Below are 18,041 nucleotides of genomic sequence, written 5' to 3'. Positions count from 1 at the left end.
GCCTATCACCCTCACCTTAACCTCCTTCCACCTATCGCATTTCCACCGCCCCTCCCCAAGTCCCTCCTCCCTACCTTTTATCTTGGCCTGCTTGGCACACCTTCCTCATTCCTGAAGAAGGGCTTATGCCCAAAACGTCGATTCTCCTGCTCCTTGGATGCTGCCTGACCTGCTGCGCTTTTCCAGCAACACATTTTTCAGTTCTGATCTCCAGCATCTGCAGTCCTCACTTTCTCCTTGGCAATTTAGCATGGCCAATTCACCTAACCTGCATATCTTTGGACTGTGGGAGGAAACCAGAGCACCCAGAGGAAACTCACACAGTCACTCAAGGGTGGAATCGAACCCAGGTCCCTTATGCTGTGAGGCAGCAGTGCTAACCAATATGGCACGGTGCTGCCCAGAAATATCTCAGAGGTCACTTTTGGCTTTTGAACACCTACCACTTTTTTTCTATTCCATAGAGAGGCACGGTGGCTCAGTGGTGCCACACAGTGCCAGGGACCCAGTTTCAATTCCAGTCTTCAGCAACTGTCTGTGTGGAGTTTGCACGTTCTCCCATTGTCTGTGCGGGTTTTCCCCAATGCTCCAGTTTCTTCCCACAATCCAAAGACGTGCATGTTTGGTGAATTAACCATGCTAAATTGCCCATAGTGTTCATGGATATGTAGGTTAGGTGCATTAGCCAGGGGTAAATATAGGAGAATGGTTCTGGGTAGGTTACTCTTTGGAAGGTCAGTGGGACTTGTTGGGTCGAAGGGCCTATTTCCACACTGTAAGGATTCTATGAATGGTGAACCCGATTTTGTTCAGTTGTGGAATAATATTTGCATGTGTTCAATATGCTTACCTATTTCTCATTAAGTTTTATGTGTTACTTGTCGATTAGCTTCGCTAGAAGGTTTTTTTTTCAGTGGAGGTTAAAAATATACAGTGAGTTCACAAACAAGCTTCTACAAGAAATACTAAATAGTCATTTCATGGTCCTGAAACTATCCCTAACGCATAACTGCCAGTGTTATAAATCTTCTTTATCCAGCAAGTCTCCACACACTGAGTTCAAAGAACCTGCTATCTCTTGATGACACACAACTGTTGCTTTCTAGCTATTCCACAAATATTTACAGCAGATACTCACTAAATTATTTTAGCCACAGATGGTGTCTGAGTATAAGGTCGAGAGTCCATTTCTAATTTTTGCCTATAACCATTTCCATTGGACCCAGTAGCAATGGAAGTGAATTACTGAGGGCCAGTTTATTGTGTTTCTGTAACTAATATTTTCATTGTGAATGCCACTGATGTTGCCATGCACTCAATAAAGAAATTCAGAATAAACCAATGTGTAAATTTCAAAAAAGACTCAGTATCCAAGAGGGTTATTCTCGGCAACTTCAATCAGTGGCAAAACATTTACTAATCAGAGAGTTTGAATGTGGTGCAACATGATCAAGAATGCCATTTCTGATGGGAACAATTTAAATGTATTTCCACCTGACCTTTTTGACCTAAAAAAGCACTGTTTTAACTTAATCATCATATAGATCAGGAGGCAAATGTCCAATGTGCATCTTAATTGTTAATGTTTCCCAATGTAAAACTTAGGCCGCTGTTGGAATATTGCGTGCAATTCTGGTCTCCTTCCTATCGGAAAGATGTTGTGAAACTTGAAAGGGTTCAGAAAAGATTTACAAGGATATTGCCAGGGTTGGAGGATCTGAGCTGTAGGGAGAGGCTGAACAGGCTGGGGCTGTTTTCCCTGGAGCGTCAGAGGCTGAGGAGTGACCTTTTAGAGGTTTACAAAATTATGAGGGGCATGGATAGGATAAATAGACAAAGTCTTTTCCCTGGGGTCAGGGAGTCCAGAACTAGAGGGCATAGGTTTAGGGTGAGAGGGGAAAGATATAAAAGAGACCTAAGGGGCAACGTTTTCACGCAGAGGGTGGTATGTGTATGGAATGAGCTGCCAGGGGAAGTGGTGGAGGCTGGTACAATTGCAACATTTAAGAGGCATTTGGATGAATATATGAGTTGGAAGGGTTTGGAGGGATATGGGCCGGGTGCTGGCAGGTGGGACTAGATTGGGTTGGGGTATCTGGTCGGCATGGACGGGTTGGACCGGAGGGCCTGTTTCCATGCTGTACATCTCTATGACTCTATGTCTCTATGACCAATTCAGATCTGGAGGTAACTCAAGAGGACATTCAGCTATCTTCTCTCATTTCAATAGCAACTTAAATTTATTCCTCCGTTAATTCATATGCCCTGCTTCCATATTTTTTAATATGTTCTGGTGTTTGCTTCCACATTTACTTCTCAAGTTAAATTATGCCCGCCAGATCAATCAATATCATAGAAGATGGCATATACTTACATATCCCTTTGGGTATTTTGAATCCTGTCCAATCTCCACACTCCAGGCACTTCATTCTGACAAACTTTTTCATAATGGAATATACTGGTTAATTTGCATAACACTGACATTTTTTCACTTGCAAAATGTTACTTGCTATATCCTTAATAATACTTCAGTTATGAAGATGTGGGTGTACCTCTATGAGAGTTAAAAGCAGCAGAACTACCAGTCACAGCACCAAGTGTTCTCAATAAGGTAACAATGTAACACTCGGTCCAACAACTCGATTAGCTCATTGCCTGGAGACAGAAACAAATTCGAATTCGGCCAATCAGTTTAAATTATACCCAGAAAAATATCAAACTCCAATCCAGTTTGAATTGAGTATATTGACAATCCAATGCTCTGGCGTGTAGGACCAGGGGGATATCTAACAATTAAGAGGAGAACTGCTAAGTCCTAGAATGTAATAGACTGCTTGAAAAAATATCTTTTTTAAAAGTACCTTTTTGATCAGTAACCCATGGTGCAGGAATTTCTAACAAGGAGAATAGAAAACACAGGAAGATCCGAAGACAAGAACCTTCGGCTGCCTGGTTTTGAGATAAGAAGTGTTGTTTTGTAAATATTAATTTGGGGTTTTATCAGACTAGTATTATAGAAAGGAAGGTAAAAGATAGGTTAGAGAAAGAAATTGTAAATAGTGGTTAGTTAATTATTCTCTGTTATACTTTAAGAAATAAAGTTGTTTGTTCTACTTCACATGGTTCTTGGCCACTCAAATTTTTACAGATTACTGCACGGGATAAATCTTATCTGTGTGGTTAGTTTTAAATTAAGCAGGAGAGATTACCCTGAGTCGTACCACTTCATTGTCAGTGCAGCATTTCTGCATAATTTAGCAACTACAAATTTTCCGAATGCCTTTATAGTGTGCAAACATTTGTAGAATGTGTACAAATAAGGAGAGTGGGGGGCAGAATTGAGTATGATAGGCATTACACAAGAGAAAGTACTAGTAAAGCTAGAAGGTCTAAAAATTTATAAATCTCCTGGCCCCGATGGGCTACGTCATAGAGTTCTGAGAAAGGTGGCTGAGGAAATAGCTGAGGCATTGGTTGTGATGTTTAAAAAGTCACTGGAGTCAAGGAAAGTCCCAGATGATTGGAAAATTGCTGTTATAACCCCTTTGTTCAAGAAAGGATCAAGACAAAATATTGAAAATTATAGGCCGATTAGCTGAACCTCAGTTGTTGGTAAAATTCCAGAATCCATCGTTAAGGATGAAATTTCTAAATTCTTGGAAGGGCCGGGCCGGATTAGAACAAGTCAGCATGGATTTAGTAAGGGAAGGTTGCGCCTGACAAACCTGTTAGAATTCTTTGAAGAGGTAACAAGTGGGTTAGACCAGGGAAACCCAGTGAATGTTATCTATATAGACTTCCAAAAGGCCTTTGATAAGGTGCCTCATGGGAGGCTGCTGTGTAAGGTGAGGGCCCATGGTGCTCGAGGTGAGCTATTGGCATGGATTGGGTATTGGCTGTCTGACAGAAGGCAGAGAATTGGAATAAAAGGTTCTTTTTTGGAATGGCAGCCAGTGACAAGTGGTGTCCCACAGGGTTTAGTGTTGGGGCCGCAGCTGTTCACTTTATATATTAATGATCTGGATGAAGGGACTGGGGCATTCTGGCAAAGTTCACTGATGATACAAAGATGGGCAGACAGGCAGATAGTACTGAGAAGATGGGGAGGCTGCAGAAAGGTTTAGACAGTTCAGGAGACTGGTCCAGGAAATGGCTGATGAAATTCAACGTGCACAAATGCGGGGTCTTGCAATTTGGAAAAAAGAATACTGGCATGGACTATTTTCTAAACGGTGAGAAAATTCATAAAGCCAAAGTACAAAGGGATCTCAGAGTGCTAGTCCAGGATTCTCTCAAGGTTAACTTGCAGGTTGAGTCTGTGATTAAGAATGCAAATGTAGTGTTGTCATTTATCTCAGGAGGGTTGGAATATCAAAGCAGCGATATGCTTCTGAGACTTTATAAAGCTCTAGTTAGGCCCCATTTAGAATACTGTGTCCAATTTTGGGCCCCACACCTCAGAAAGGACATACTGGCACTGGAGTGTGTCCAGTGGAGATTCACAGATGATCCCTGGAATGGTAGGCCTGACGTACAATGAATGGCTGAGGATCCTGGGATTGTATTCATTACAGTTTAGAAGTTGGGGGGAGATCTAATAGAAACTTACAAGATAATGCATGGCTTAGAAGTTGTTTCCATTAGGCGAGGAAACCAGGACCCGTGGGCACCACCTTAAAATTAGAGGGGTCAATTTAGAATGGAAATTAGGAGACATTTCTTCAGTCAGAGAGTGGTGGGCCTGTAGAATTCATTGCCACAGAGCGCAGTGGAGGCTGGGACATTCAGTGTCTTCAAGACAGAGATTGAGAAATTCTTGATCTCGCAAGGAATTAAGGGCTATGGGGAAACTGCGGGTAAGTGGAGTTGAAATGCCCATCAGCCATGACTTAAATGGCACAGTGGACTCGATGGACTGAATGGCCTTACTTCCATTCCTATGTCTTATGGTCTTATGGTCTTATTTGACTTGAATGAACTTTAATACATGAATTAGTTCAAACTTTGTCAATATTAACATTACCTATTGCCTACAAAGATGCATGTAACCAACACAGAGTGTAATAACTTGTTGCAAAAATAACTTTGGAAAGGAAATCAATCAGTTCTGATCTCTCTCTTATAGGAAGGATGTTGTGAAACTTGAAAGGGTTCATAAAAGATTTACAAGGATGTTGCAGGATTAGAAGGTTTGAGCTACAGGGAGAGGCTGAATAGGTTGTGGCTGTTTTCCTTAGAGCATCGGAGGCTCCAAAGGTGACCTTGTAGAAGTTTATAAAATCATGAGGGCATGGATAGGTCTTTTCCCTGAGGTGGTGTAGTCCAGAACTAGAAGACATAGATTTAGGGTGAGAGGGGAAAGATATAAAAGGGATGTAATGGGCATTTTTTTCACACAGAGGGTGGTGCGTGTATGGAATGAACTGTCGGAGGAAGTGGTGGAGACTGATACAATTACAACATTTAAAAGACATCTGGATGGTACTGTATATGAATAGGAAGGGTTTAGAGGGATATGGTCCAAATGCTGGCAAATGGAACTAGATTAATTTATGACATCTGGTGGGCATGAACAAGATGGACTGAAGGGTCTGTTTCAATGCTGTAGATCTCAATGACTCTATAAATCATGAAATAACATTCCCTTATTAGAAAAACAGTGTTTGAATATCCAACATTAAGAGTATGTGATACATTCATGAATGCTGTATATTAATAACCTGACAGAATTAAACATGAGGCGACAAAGGAAACAATGCACTTCAGCTTTGCTCTTCTTATTGTAAATTGATATTTTGTTCAAATAGCAAAGTCAATGGAAAGTATTCAGCATTAGTTTAGACTAAACTCTATGTCTAGGTCACAGGTTAACCAGTTAGCACAATAAGGCTATCACATGTTTAATAATATCCCATTCTGTTGATGGGTTAGCACACTGGAGGCAGTCTTCCAAATTAGATAATGATGCTCCTTGCAACAGTTTTCCAGTTCCAGAAAAGATAGAGAAAGAACAAAAGAGTTGTTTCATGCTTTCCCAAGTTTTAGTTACCACACAGCAATAACAAGAGAGATTTCCCTCAATACCTTTTATAACACCATTATCATATTTACAAAGATTATATTAGAAATTAAAGACAGATGGTATCTTCCCTAGCAGTGCTTTCAGTCCATATTGTTCTAAATTTTACTTCTGCATTACACTAATGGAGGGTCTTTGTTTCCTTTCTCAAAAAGATGGTGTTACAGCTCTCATAGGCTAAAATAAAATCTATTTAAGCTTCTCAAAAGAAATCATTGCATTTAACTATTTGACCAAAAACTGGTGGAAAGTTTTATGAACATAACATACGACCAGTAAAAATGTAGTAAACAAAAATGCTTATGTGTCATCAAATCTATTTTTATATTTTCCTCCAGATGTAATGAATCAGAAAGACTTCCAGGCAGAGACGCAGGTTATGAAGAGGTTGCATCATCCATATATAATGTCTCTTTATGCAGTATGCACAACAACAGATCCTTATTACATTGTAACTGAGCTAATGAAAAATGGCAGTTTGCTAAACTATTTACGAAGTTGAGTAGACATCTTTTATATTATTACCTGTTCGGTATTTTGGATTTATTTTGAGTGTGCTGTTGAATGTTGAGCAATGAGAGTCCTTCTTCAAATTCAGCCATCGAGGTTGGAGCTGCAAATGAAATTGTGCTCTGGGAATTTTGAATTACAATTACAATCATGGTGCAGCTTTTTCATTTTTATGTTGGGATATTAAAATATTCTCTTGTCATTGGTCATTCTTTTGTTGAAGACCTTTTTTGATTTGATATTGATACCTCCAAAAGGGCTGAAGCAAACCAGACAACATTGTCATCAAGGAGAATGACACAAACTACTTGAAAGATGGCAACATACAACTTTCAAGATAACAATAAACACTTTTGCTGAAATGACCACTGCAGAAGTATAAAAGCACTATCACTAACGTAAAGAATACTGTTAAAGGATACTATTATCAGGAGAACAAAGTTCTCAGAAAGCACCTTATTTACAAAGATCAACCCGTGAAATTTCAGATTATAGCTACAGCTTGGAAAATTAGGGATTTTTTTCACGTCTGACATGGTCTTTAAAATTCTGACAGCTTACAAGAAGATAAATTGTGGAAGGTTGTTTGTGTTGCTCATTACTTCATTACAAGAGACCATATTGAAGATTATTACTCAAAGGACAAAAAGGGAAGGCTTTAATTTTTGTAGTTCTGTGAGCCCTGAAGCAGTTTATACTATCTCTTGCCAACCAGAAAAGTGACATTGGGTAGAATTTCTGCCTCCTTAGTGCTGCAAGTATAATGCCGAGAAAGGTAGCAAAATTGAGTGCGAATAACAAAATCAAATTCTTGATGGTTGATAAAATTAATCTGATTTACCCCTCAGAGCTTAAATAACAAGTTCAGAATCTATCCCATGAGTATTGACTACCTTTTCGTTCCCATCAAATGCACCCGACTTTGGTCTTGCTTCCAATATTCCTCTCCTCCACTGAGAAACATGATGGCTCAAAAGCTTGATGTATTGGTTAGAATGGTTACCTGATATCTGAAACCTGTTGAATTCTTGTCCCAGTCATCATTCAACTGCTTCATCAGGTAACCCTGCATGTTCCTGTGTGGTGACAATCCTTCTTAATCTTTCAACCACACAAACTGGCATCAGCAAACAGTTATCCTCGTTGAATCATCTTGACTGTTCTTGAAGCAAGTCAGACACCTTCAACACTTCACATTGGAGCTAATGGACACCTATGATTTGCATGCTTCTGCCATGTCACTTAGTATGCAGGGGCAAATATGCTTCTCCTGCACCAAAATAGGATGCCTTTGAGCTGATATAGATACATGCATCTTATGGCTCTTAGCTTGATTTCTGAGTGCTTGGAGGCTGTCAACTTCTGTACACTTAACATTGCATGCTAACTTCAATACTATCTTACGGGCTGCCAACCTCTGTGTGAGTCACATTGCTTTCTTAGTGCACAGGTCTTTAGTCCTTACAGGTTGCCAGCTACAGTGCTTTTTCGTGTAGACAGAGGAGAGGAAAATGGGAAAATTCAGCACTCTGTAACAGAAGCAAAATGGGACACACTCTGAAAATCTGAAATAAAAACAAAAATTGTTGGAAACTTTCAGATTAGCATCTGTGGGTAGAGGAGTAGAGTTATTTTTTAGGTCTGATGAATGATCATTAATCTAAAACATTAACTTTGCTTTTCTATGTCCACAGATGCTATCTGACCTTCTAGCATTTTCTGTTTTTAACTTCAAAATTTGACTAAATGCTTTTGAGTGTCCACAAACCGTCTTATAGCAAAACAGCCACAAGGCTGCCTAATATAATTTGAAAGTGTGCCTGCAAAATCAAATAATTCATCTCCAGGTTCACCCCTAAACACTGTGCATTAAAATCTTAAAATAATTTCTCAACCTGTCTTTGAAATATTTTCACTTGCAGCATCATGTCTGCAGCTAATTTACTTCCAATTCCTATAAGGGCATTAGTAAGTATTTCAAACAGCAAGAATGCCTTTGGCCACCCAGCTAATCTTCTTGTTATCTACCTTTGATCCAATTTTGACTTTGATTGTTGGAACTCTTGAACTTTGCTTTTGTTAGATCTCCTCTGAGGGGTCATAATGTACTCCTTCCTTAACTCCGATACTTACTGAAAGTAATTCAGTCTCACTAAAACAACTTATACTCACAGTACTAATTGGGTAACTCATTCAAAGAGCCTGTATAGGCACAATCACTTGAATGACTTCTTTCTGTGCTGATATCATTCCATATTTATAAATTTAATTGCCATTTGTAGCTTTGATTTTACACAGTTGAGAAAGGTCAAATGGATGAAAGTTCTCTTGGGAGACTCTCAACTGATATATTTAATTTTGAATTATTTTAATTCCAAAGCCAACTAGTCTCTAAAATTTGGTAAATTATAACAGTCTGCTTTAATTACATTTTTCAATATTATGTATAAATGCTTAATGTGTGCAGAAATGTAGACAAGGTCATTATTGTCACACACATCCATGAAATAATAAGAGGTATGTTGCTTGAATAAGTAGCATATTCAGATGTAAACTTTACTGATGGAGAGAATTATACAAAATGTGAATCAATAAAGTTATATTTTTTGTCAAACTCAATTTTTATTTTCTCTTCAACCTTATTGCTGTTCATTTTAATGAACATTAGGCAAAGAAGGATCATATTTAAATATGGACCAACTACTTGACATGACTGTCCAAGTAGCAGAGGGAATGTCATATTTGGAATCCCAAAATTATATCCATCGAGATTTGGCTGCAAGGAATGTACTTGTTGGAGAAAACTGCATTTGCAAAATTGCTGACTTTGGATTAGCCCGTTTGGTAAAGGTAATACTATTTTCCTTTCGGATCTTTTGTGCATAATGCTAAATTTAATCATGTTAGAAAAAGGATATCTGACTTGTTGATCTCCTCTAGAGTTTAGACTATAATGAGCATGAGTAGACCATTAAAACAGAAATGGCTATAAAACTAATTACATTCAATTCAAAAGCATGCAACAGAGTTGATCTTTGATCTGTTTCACATCGTGAATTCTTAGTACCTTCTGGAATTTTCTGCTTCATCACAAGATGCTTAAGGATCAGCAAGATCAGTAATACCCTGCATCATACTATGTTCACCTCAATTTGTTTCTTAAGTGATTTCAAAGCTTAGGACCAGAAATTGATTCTAAGAATTATTCATTTTCATATGATAAATATCTACCTAATATTGGTATTAAAATTATCTTTTAAGATTTGTGAATGCTTGTCCCTTTGCATCATTCATGAAGATAATTTAAAGAAATATGACATTCCCTTAAATATTTAACATGCTTTCATAAAACCATCTTTCTTAATCCTCGCTTCTAAGGATTGAAAGCCAAAGTTTCTGCAGCCTTTGAAGTGTGAGATCCCCAGATATTATTACCTTGATTCTTCTGAGCACTTGTATAGCCCATTGCTTCTTTGCAGTCAGAACTGGACACAGTACCTGATGTGTCATTTGATCAGTGAATTGTAAAGTTTGATTCCATATAACACTTGTCCTGCTTGGACATGTTGATCATTGTTTCTATTAAGTCTCCTTGTTGACCAGTTCAAGTTAATAATCTGTCATTTGTATATTTCCATTAACAGCACACTTGTATCACCAATATTTTTCATGTACAATACTTCACAGTTTTCATCTTAAATTTTCATTTGTCAGTGTTCTGCTCGCTCAAATATTTTGTTGAAGTCATTCTATAAATATTTGGCTGTCCCTTTCAATTTCAGTACCCTTCCCAGCTTTGTGCAGCTTTTATCAACTTCCATTGAATTTTTAGATCCAAGTTATCAATGTAAATAAACATTAAGTAGTAACTGTATGCATCTTTATAAAGTTCATTTGGATGTCAGCTTTGTGGCATTTACCATGTTCTTGCATCCCATTTATACCAGGGACATGAATTTTGTCTTGGTTCTCCTATTTTGAAAGAGACAAAATTCATAATATTTTAGCTATCATTAAATATTTTATGCACTTCCTCAGTCTCAAGTCCAATTGATATGTTACTGATGATAGACTTTTTCTATTGTGGTACTAAAATAACAGGTTCTGAATCTGCGTTCATGGTTATAAGTTCAGTGTCTCTGCTCCTCTGTTAACACTGTGTGTGCCTGTGTGTGTGTGTGTCCGTCCGTCCGTCCTTCCTTACGTGTCTTTTTGCTAGATTTGTAGAGATGCTTCTTGCTCTTTATTTCATTGTTCTTTGATAGTTGATGTAAGTGACATTTGTTCAGTCAAGGCTCTCTGTCTTTGTACATGTAACCATCCTTGTACTTGGCACTTATTGAAAAGTTGGTAGAAGTTGTTAACAAAATGGGAACAGCTTGGGAGCAGCGAGCTTCTTTGGTTCAGAAAACAGACTCTTCTGGAAGCTGTTGAATGCTACTGCCATCTAACAACTCCATATAATTATCAATTCAGAAATATCCGTGTCAATCAATCGTTCATTATTCATATAACTGGTTTAGAAACTAAATAGTCAGAAAATAAACTTTATAAGTGTCTTCAAAAGTGATTGATTGGCTATAAAGTGTTATGGTATATATTGAGAATGCATATTTGTTTGTTAACTTATTCTTTCTTTCACATTTCATTTTTTTTCTGGAGATCATGAACTTATATTATAAAACTAGAATTTGACATTGTTAGACTTTTTTGCACAGATTCAACAATTAGGCAAGTTTTAATTACTCATAATGTAGAAAAGTGGAATTGCAAATAACCTTACTTCCTTGATGTACACAACATGCACTGGCTACTAATGTTACAGATAATTAGATGCTAACTTTACTGTAAACAGCCATAAAATGATGGTAAAACATTAACAGAGGCAGAAAATACTTCAAAGCAATTTTTTTTTAATTGTTGTAATAGAAACTTTGGAGTGTGTTATTGATGACTTACTTGCTAATTTGAGCCAAAGAGCAGTGTTTCAGATGGGAAATCAGATCAGCAACTAAACATGGAAAATACAAGTTTTCAAAATTGTTTACTGGAATTTATTTCACTTAACAGACACTGAAATATTAACATTTAGAGTGTGATACTATATATTTGTTACAAGATTCCATGTCCCTTGAGCAATGTTTGCACTTAAATGATGCAACATCCATGTGTGAGAAGTTTTATATCACTGATTTAATGTTTAAATTATACTGCTTGGCATCAATGGAATCCAATTATAATAAAGTTATGTACTTTCAGTGGCTAGAATTCAATTATGGATTAGAGCTAGGCTGAATGGTCTGTTCTTGTTCATATGTAACATTCTACGGTTTTATTTAAATCTAGGAGGATGTATATGTGTCTCAATCAACTACAATTCCATATAAATGGACCGCCCCTGAAGCTGTAGAATTTGGTCATTTCTCTGTGAAATCTGATGTGTGGTCCTTTGGTGTTCTTCTTTATGAAACAGTCACTCGTGGTAAAACACCTTACCCAGGTAGGCTTTCAGTTTTGTTGTACAAAATCTGCACATCTGAAAATTATTAGGAAAATATACTTTTAATTTTAATCTATTTAATAATAATCACTTTGCTGCAGGTATGAACAACCAAGAAGTAGTGAGCATGGTTTCTAAAGATTACCGAATGCCTTGTCCTGAGGAATGTCCAAGAAAATTGTATGAAATAATGCTTCAGTGCTGGAACAGAAAAGCACAAAATCGCCCGTCATTCAAGGCATTAGTACAAATGTTGGTGTCCTTCAACAATTATGAAGGTAATATTTATTTTTCCACCAACATTAAACATTTCTGTTGAAATTAGAAATAAGAATATTCTTTAAAATATCATATTGTTGAATGACTGCCTTTGGATTGCCCATGAACTTTAAGTATTCTTAATTCCTAGCCCAAAATTAAGCTAATAAACTAATAAACTAATCCAGGGACAATAAACTGATGGGTTAAATTTTTATGGCATCACTGTCATTTTAGAAAATAACTGCTGTAATATTTTGTTGCTCTTATCAAAATTCACATGGTTCATATTTATAAAGCTATAGAAAATAAAACGATCTTTATTAAATCATTGTTACTAAGTAGTCACTGTGACATTTGGGAGAAATTAAAGAAGTTTGCTTCTTGAAGGAATTGTCTTATCAAAACATTTATGGAGAGGCACACTTTCCTCTTTGAGTAAAGTTAAACAAAACACATCATAAATGATCATTAGTTATAATTAAAATTTAATCAACTGGTATATAATATTCTTAAATTCCATAGTACAACTGAAGTACTAAATTTGGTTGCTTTTGATCAACTTTTGCATAAAGCTTTTTATTTTCATAAGGTAGAGACTGAAAATGTTAAGTATTCCAACCATAACAAAACACTTTATTTGTTTGCATCAAAGGCAACAGGCTACTCCTGATTCTAGCACCAGCCATAATTTTCATACTTCCACTGAGGTGGTTTTCCCAATGTAACTGGGAATAGCACTACGTAACTGCTTTTGAAATGGGTCTAAAATTTTGAAATTGGCTGGAATTAAGGGAGTGGGCATGGAGACAATTATAGCCTGTATCTTACCAACTTGGCATCAGCAAAGAAACCAGTAGAATGACCAGCCCCAGTGTGCTACTTTGCTGTTTCACCACAATGTACAGAATATGTCTATGTTGGTAAACATATTTACATGAGTGTAAGTCAATGTTCATACAGGAGTTTATGTGTAATTGTGTGCATTCCAAATGTGTTAACACAATTGTGTGTCCTCAATCTGACACATTTTCCTCCTTTGAGCATCTCACCTTCTTTTATCTCTCTTACTGCTCATTTAAAAGACTCATTCTCTCCGAACTACCCAAACCCCAAAATATTTTTTCACCAAACTACTTTCACTGTTTTCTTGCCTCAGCCTCTGAACCAAATGACTGCTCATCCTCACTAATTTCAACCCCCATCTCAATTCATTATCCTGTCTCTCTCCCTACACAGGAGACTAACATCTTGGTTGCTTGACTATATGTCCTTGAAACTGCTAATTGTACAGCTCTCCTCCTGACTCCCAGGTTAGCTGGTGTTGTTAATGGTTCTCTCTAGCCATAGTACTGTCCTACAGTTCCGTCAAATCTGCTTTCGTCATTCCACTCTCCATGAGTCATATTTTGACACCTGCATTCTTATAAATTACTACCCATCAACAACTTTCCTATTCAAAGTCCTTGAATTTGTTGTCAGCCCTCAAATCCATGCTCATCTTTTGCAGAGCTTTATGTTTGGGAACGTACAATGAGGTTTCTTCACTGTCACTGTACCTAAACAGCTCTCAGCTATGTGACTGTGACAGTTCTAAACCGTCCATCCCTGCTCATCCTCCTCGACTTGTTTTCAGCCTTTGTCACAGTCAGACACACCACGTTCCTCCAATACCGCTCCACTTTTGTCCAGCTGTGTGAAACAGTATTCACATGGCTCCATTCTTCTTTATTCAGTCATAGCCAAAGAATGGTTGTTATGGGGGACTTTAACTTTCCTGATATTGATTGGGAAAGCTATAGCTCAAGTTCGTTAGATGGGTCAGTGTTTGTTCAATGGGTGCAGGAGAGTTTCCTTACACAATATGTAGACAGGCCAACAAGAGGTGAGGCCATACTGGATTTGGTTCTGGGTAACGAACCAGGCCAGGTGTTAGAATTAGAGGTAGGTGAGCACTTTGGGGATAGTGACCATAATTCGGTGATTTTTACTCTCGTGATGGAGAGGGATAAGTGTGTACTACAGGGCAAGAGTTCCGGAGTCCTGTGGTCATGATGCAGTTGTATAAGACTCTGGTGCGGTCGCATCTGGAGTATTGTGTGCAGTTTTGGTCGCCATACTTTAGGAAGGATGTGGAGGCACTGGAACGGGTTCAGAGGAGGTTTACCAGGATGTTGCCTGGTATGGTAGGAAGTTCGTATGAGGAAAGGCTGAGGCACTTGGGGTTGTTTTCATTGGAGAAAAGAAGGTTTAGGGGTGACTTGATGATTAGGGGTTTAGATAGGGTTGACCATGAGAACCTTTTTCCATGTATGGAGTCAGCTATTACGAGGGGGCATAGCTTTAAATTAAGGGGGGTTAGATATAGGACTGAAGTTAGGGGTAGGTTCTTCACTCAGCGAGTCGTAAGTTCATGGAATGCCCTGCCAGTAGCAGTGGTGGACTCTCCCTCTTTATGGGCATTTAAGCGGGCATTGGATAGGTATATGGAGGATAGTGGGTTAGTATAGGTTAGGTGGGCTTGGATCGGCGCAACATCGAGGGCCAAAGGGCCTGTACTGCGCTGTATTCTTCTATGTTCTATGTTCTATGTTCTAATTGCATGCAGTACTTTCTCTTTCCTGCTCCGACACATTGCATCATGTCTCTTAAGACACCACGTTCCTCCAATACCGCTCCACTTTTGTCCAGCTGTGTGAAACAGTATTCACATGGCTCCATTCTTCTTTATTCAGTCATAGCCAAAGAATTGCATGCAGTACTTTCTCCTCCTGCTCCGACACATTGCATCATGTCTCTTAAGGATCTGTAAGTAAGAACAAGGACTGCAGATGCTGGAAACCAGTGTCTAGATTAGAATGGTGCTGGAAAAGCACAGCAGGTTAGGCAGCTCCGAGGAGCAGGAAACTCGATGCTTTGGGCAAAAGCCCTTCATCAGGAATAGAGGCACCCTGCCTCTTAAGGATCTGTCTCAGGCCTCTGCTATTTCTCATCAACATCCTGTCCCAAAGTAACACTATCACAAAGCACATTATTAGTTTTTGCATACATGCTGTCAACACCCCAACACACCATATTCTCTTTCAACACCACCAGTGTTTGACAAACTGTACTAGATGAGCAGAAATTTGTTCCAACTAAGCCATGGGAGGTGAAAGCAGTTATCTTCAGTCCCTGTGACAAAGTGACTTCCCTAACTGCCTTCTTCATTCCCCTCCTTAACAACTGCCTCTGAGAATGCACACAACTATGGTATTATATTTAACTTGACATGAGTTTTCAAATACAGATTTGCACCATCACCATTTGCACCACTTCACCAATATTACTCAACTCCATCACTGCCTCATACAATGTGCCGTACAATCCTTACAGTGCAGAAATAGGCCATGCAGCCCATTGAGTCTCACCGACCCTCTGAAGAGCACTCCCCAGAACCAGATCCTCACTATACCCGCTGACCCCACATTTTACCGTGGCAAATCCACCTAGCTGGCAAACCGCTGGACACTATGGGCGATTCATCATGACCAATCCACCCAACCTGCACACCTTTGGACTGTGGGAGGAAATTGGAGCATCCAGGGGAACCTATGCAGATACAGAGAGAATGTGCAATATCAACACAGCCACACAAAGCTGGAATGAAACCCAGATCCCTGGCGCTGTGAGGCAGTAATGCTAACCACTGAGCCACTATGCAGCCCATGGTGAAACCCCACACTTGTGCCTTTATTACCAACAAACAATCACTATTCTAATCATCTCTATGCTAAATTGCAGCAGGTCCAGTTTTCTCTCTCGCTGACTCACATTGACTCTCACACTGAGCAACTCATCAATTTTAAAAATTTCATCCCGATTTTCAAATACATGCATGCCATTGCCCTTTCTTATCTCCATTATCTCCTCTAGTCCTACACACTTCCAAAATATCTGCATGCCTCCAATTCTGGCCCCTTTGATCTTCTGTGGCATCACTGGCTGCAGCACTGCTGTATGTGCCACCAGCTGCCTCAGCTGTAAACTCTGTAATTTACTGCCTAAACACTTCCACCTCTCTGCCTCTCCTGTTTTAAAATGCTGTTTGAAATGCACCTGCTTTTATCAAGCTTTAGATCATCTACCCTACTAAATCCTTAGGTGATTCCATTTCAAATTTTATTTGGCAAAATTGCTATGCAGTGCCTTGGGTTATTTTGCTCTGTTAAAGGTGCTATATAAAACAGTTATAAAATATACTTTTGTTATCACAAATAATTTTGCAATGCTACAGACAACAAATTCCGAATGCACTACAATCAGGGATCTACATAAGAGTGGGAGCAATGTCCTAACCACCTGGTTCACAAGTAATGTTAAATACTGTGATGTCATTCTTAGTTCACCAATGGCTTTACTCGTGTGTTATTCAGAGTAGTTTTGCATTTTTCAAAAATCTCTCATGTTAAAATGTTCTATCTATTCAAATTGCATAACGTTTCATCAAAATCTTAGAATATAAACACCATATCAAATCGTCAGCTTGGTCCAAAAGTATTTACAAAAAATGTTATGCATACATTGTTCTCTTAAAATATGTTGGTACCTTAAATGTTCTATCCAACAGCATTAATTTTATCTATATTTAAAACAAGATCAAATGTTATTTTTCTGTCTCTTTCCACAGATGCTGTTTGAACTGCTGAACATTTAGAGTATTTTCTGCCTGTATCTCAGATTTCCACTGGCAACAATATTCTACTTTTATATTTTATTTTAATTTATACTTTTTTTTGTCCTCAAAACAAGTCAAGTGTGACATTCCAGTTATTGGATAAACAATTCTAATTCACATAGAAGCTGTTTCTAATACACAACAACTTCTTCAATCTGGAGAGCATGTGACCAAGGCATTTCTGAATTTTGGAATTTTCTGGATTGTAGAATAAATTAGAATGTCGAACAACAAGTGTGTGAACTGGATTCAAGTCTGAACCCAAAACATAAAACATACTAAAACTATGTTAAGACATAACGGTGCATGGTTTCAGATCCATATTTTGAACATATGGGCCGATGCTGCAACACACATAGATGTGGAATAATGTTGAGCATCATCAGCAGTTAAGCAACACATTCCATTATGAACATCATTTAAAGTTTGTAAATCACAATGTATTAATATATTTGAAAACATTTAAATTTTACCTTAAGTTTTACCTAATGAATACACACAGAATAATCAATCCCCGTCTGCCAATTTTGATGTCAGTGCCTGTAAAACAGAGTCACCAGAATAGGGTAATTGGCAATGCAGCAGGTGGAAGGGACAGTAGAAACACAGCCAGATTTGAAGCTGCCACTCAGCTACATGACCTACCACAGAAAGGAAGCAGGCCATTCAGCCCATCAAGACAACACTGACCCTCTGAAGAGCATCCCAGACCCACCCCCTTCCACAAACCTGCATTTCCCCATGGCTAATCCACCTAGCCTGCATAGTAGAGGCAATTTAGTCTGGCCAATACCCCTAACCTGCATATCTTTGGAATGTGGGAGGAAATTGGAGCACCCAGACTAAATCCACACATATACAGTCACCCAAGGATGGAATCAAACCCAGGTACCTGGTGCTGTGAGGCAGCAGTGCTAACTAATATGCCACTCTGTCAGTTCTTTCCACACTCCAGACTCACCAGTAAATCAGAGACT

General features: G+C 38.5%; 1 protein-coding gene across 2 annotated transcripts in view; it reads left to right on the top strand.

Annotated features, from left to right (window-relative positions):
• LOC122560147 (protein-tyrosine kinase 6-like) overlaps positions 1–17,793 on the top strand; it is a 33,078-nt gene extending 15,285 nt beyond the window's left edge. For both annotated transcript variants that reach the window (XM_043710456.1, XM_043710457.1), the window contains exons 5-9: positions 6,418–6,576; positions 9,258–9,439; positions 11,936–12,089; positions 12,191–12,367; positions 17,017–17,793. In XM_043710456.1, the coding sequence (XP_043566391.1) occupies positions 6,418–6,576; positions 9,258–9,439; positions 11,936–12,089; positions 12,191–12,367; positions 17,017–17,027 (683 nt within the window). In that variant the 3' untranslated portion in view covers positions 17,028–17,793. The remainder of the gene's footprint in view (positions 1–6,417; positions 6,577–9,257; positions 9,440–11,935; positions 12,090–12,190; positions 12,368–17,016) is intronic.
• The last annotated feature ends 248 nt before the right edge of the window (positions 17,794–18,041 follow it).

Source organism: Chiloscyllium plagiosum, chromosome 20 (assembly GCF_004010195.1).
Source record: "Chiloscyllium plagiosum isolate BGI_BamShark_2017 chromosome 20, ASM401019v2, whole genome shotgun sequence".
In the NCBI taxonomy this organism is placed as follows: domain Eukaryota; kingdom Metazoa; phylum Chordata; class Chondrichthyes; order Orectolobiformes; family Hemiscylliidae; genus Chiloscyllium; species Chiloscyllium plagiosum.
The sequence above is the reverse complement of the archived record's forward strand: the minus strand, read 5'-3'. Positions and strand labels throughout refer to the sequence as shown.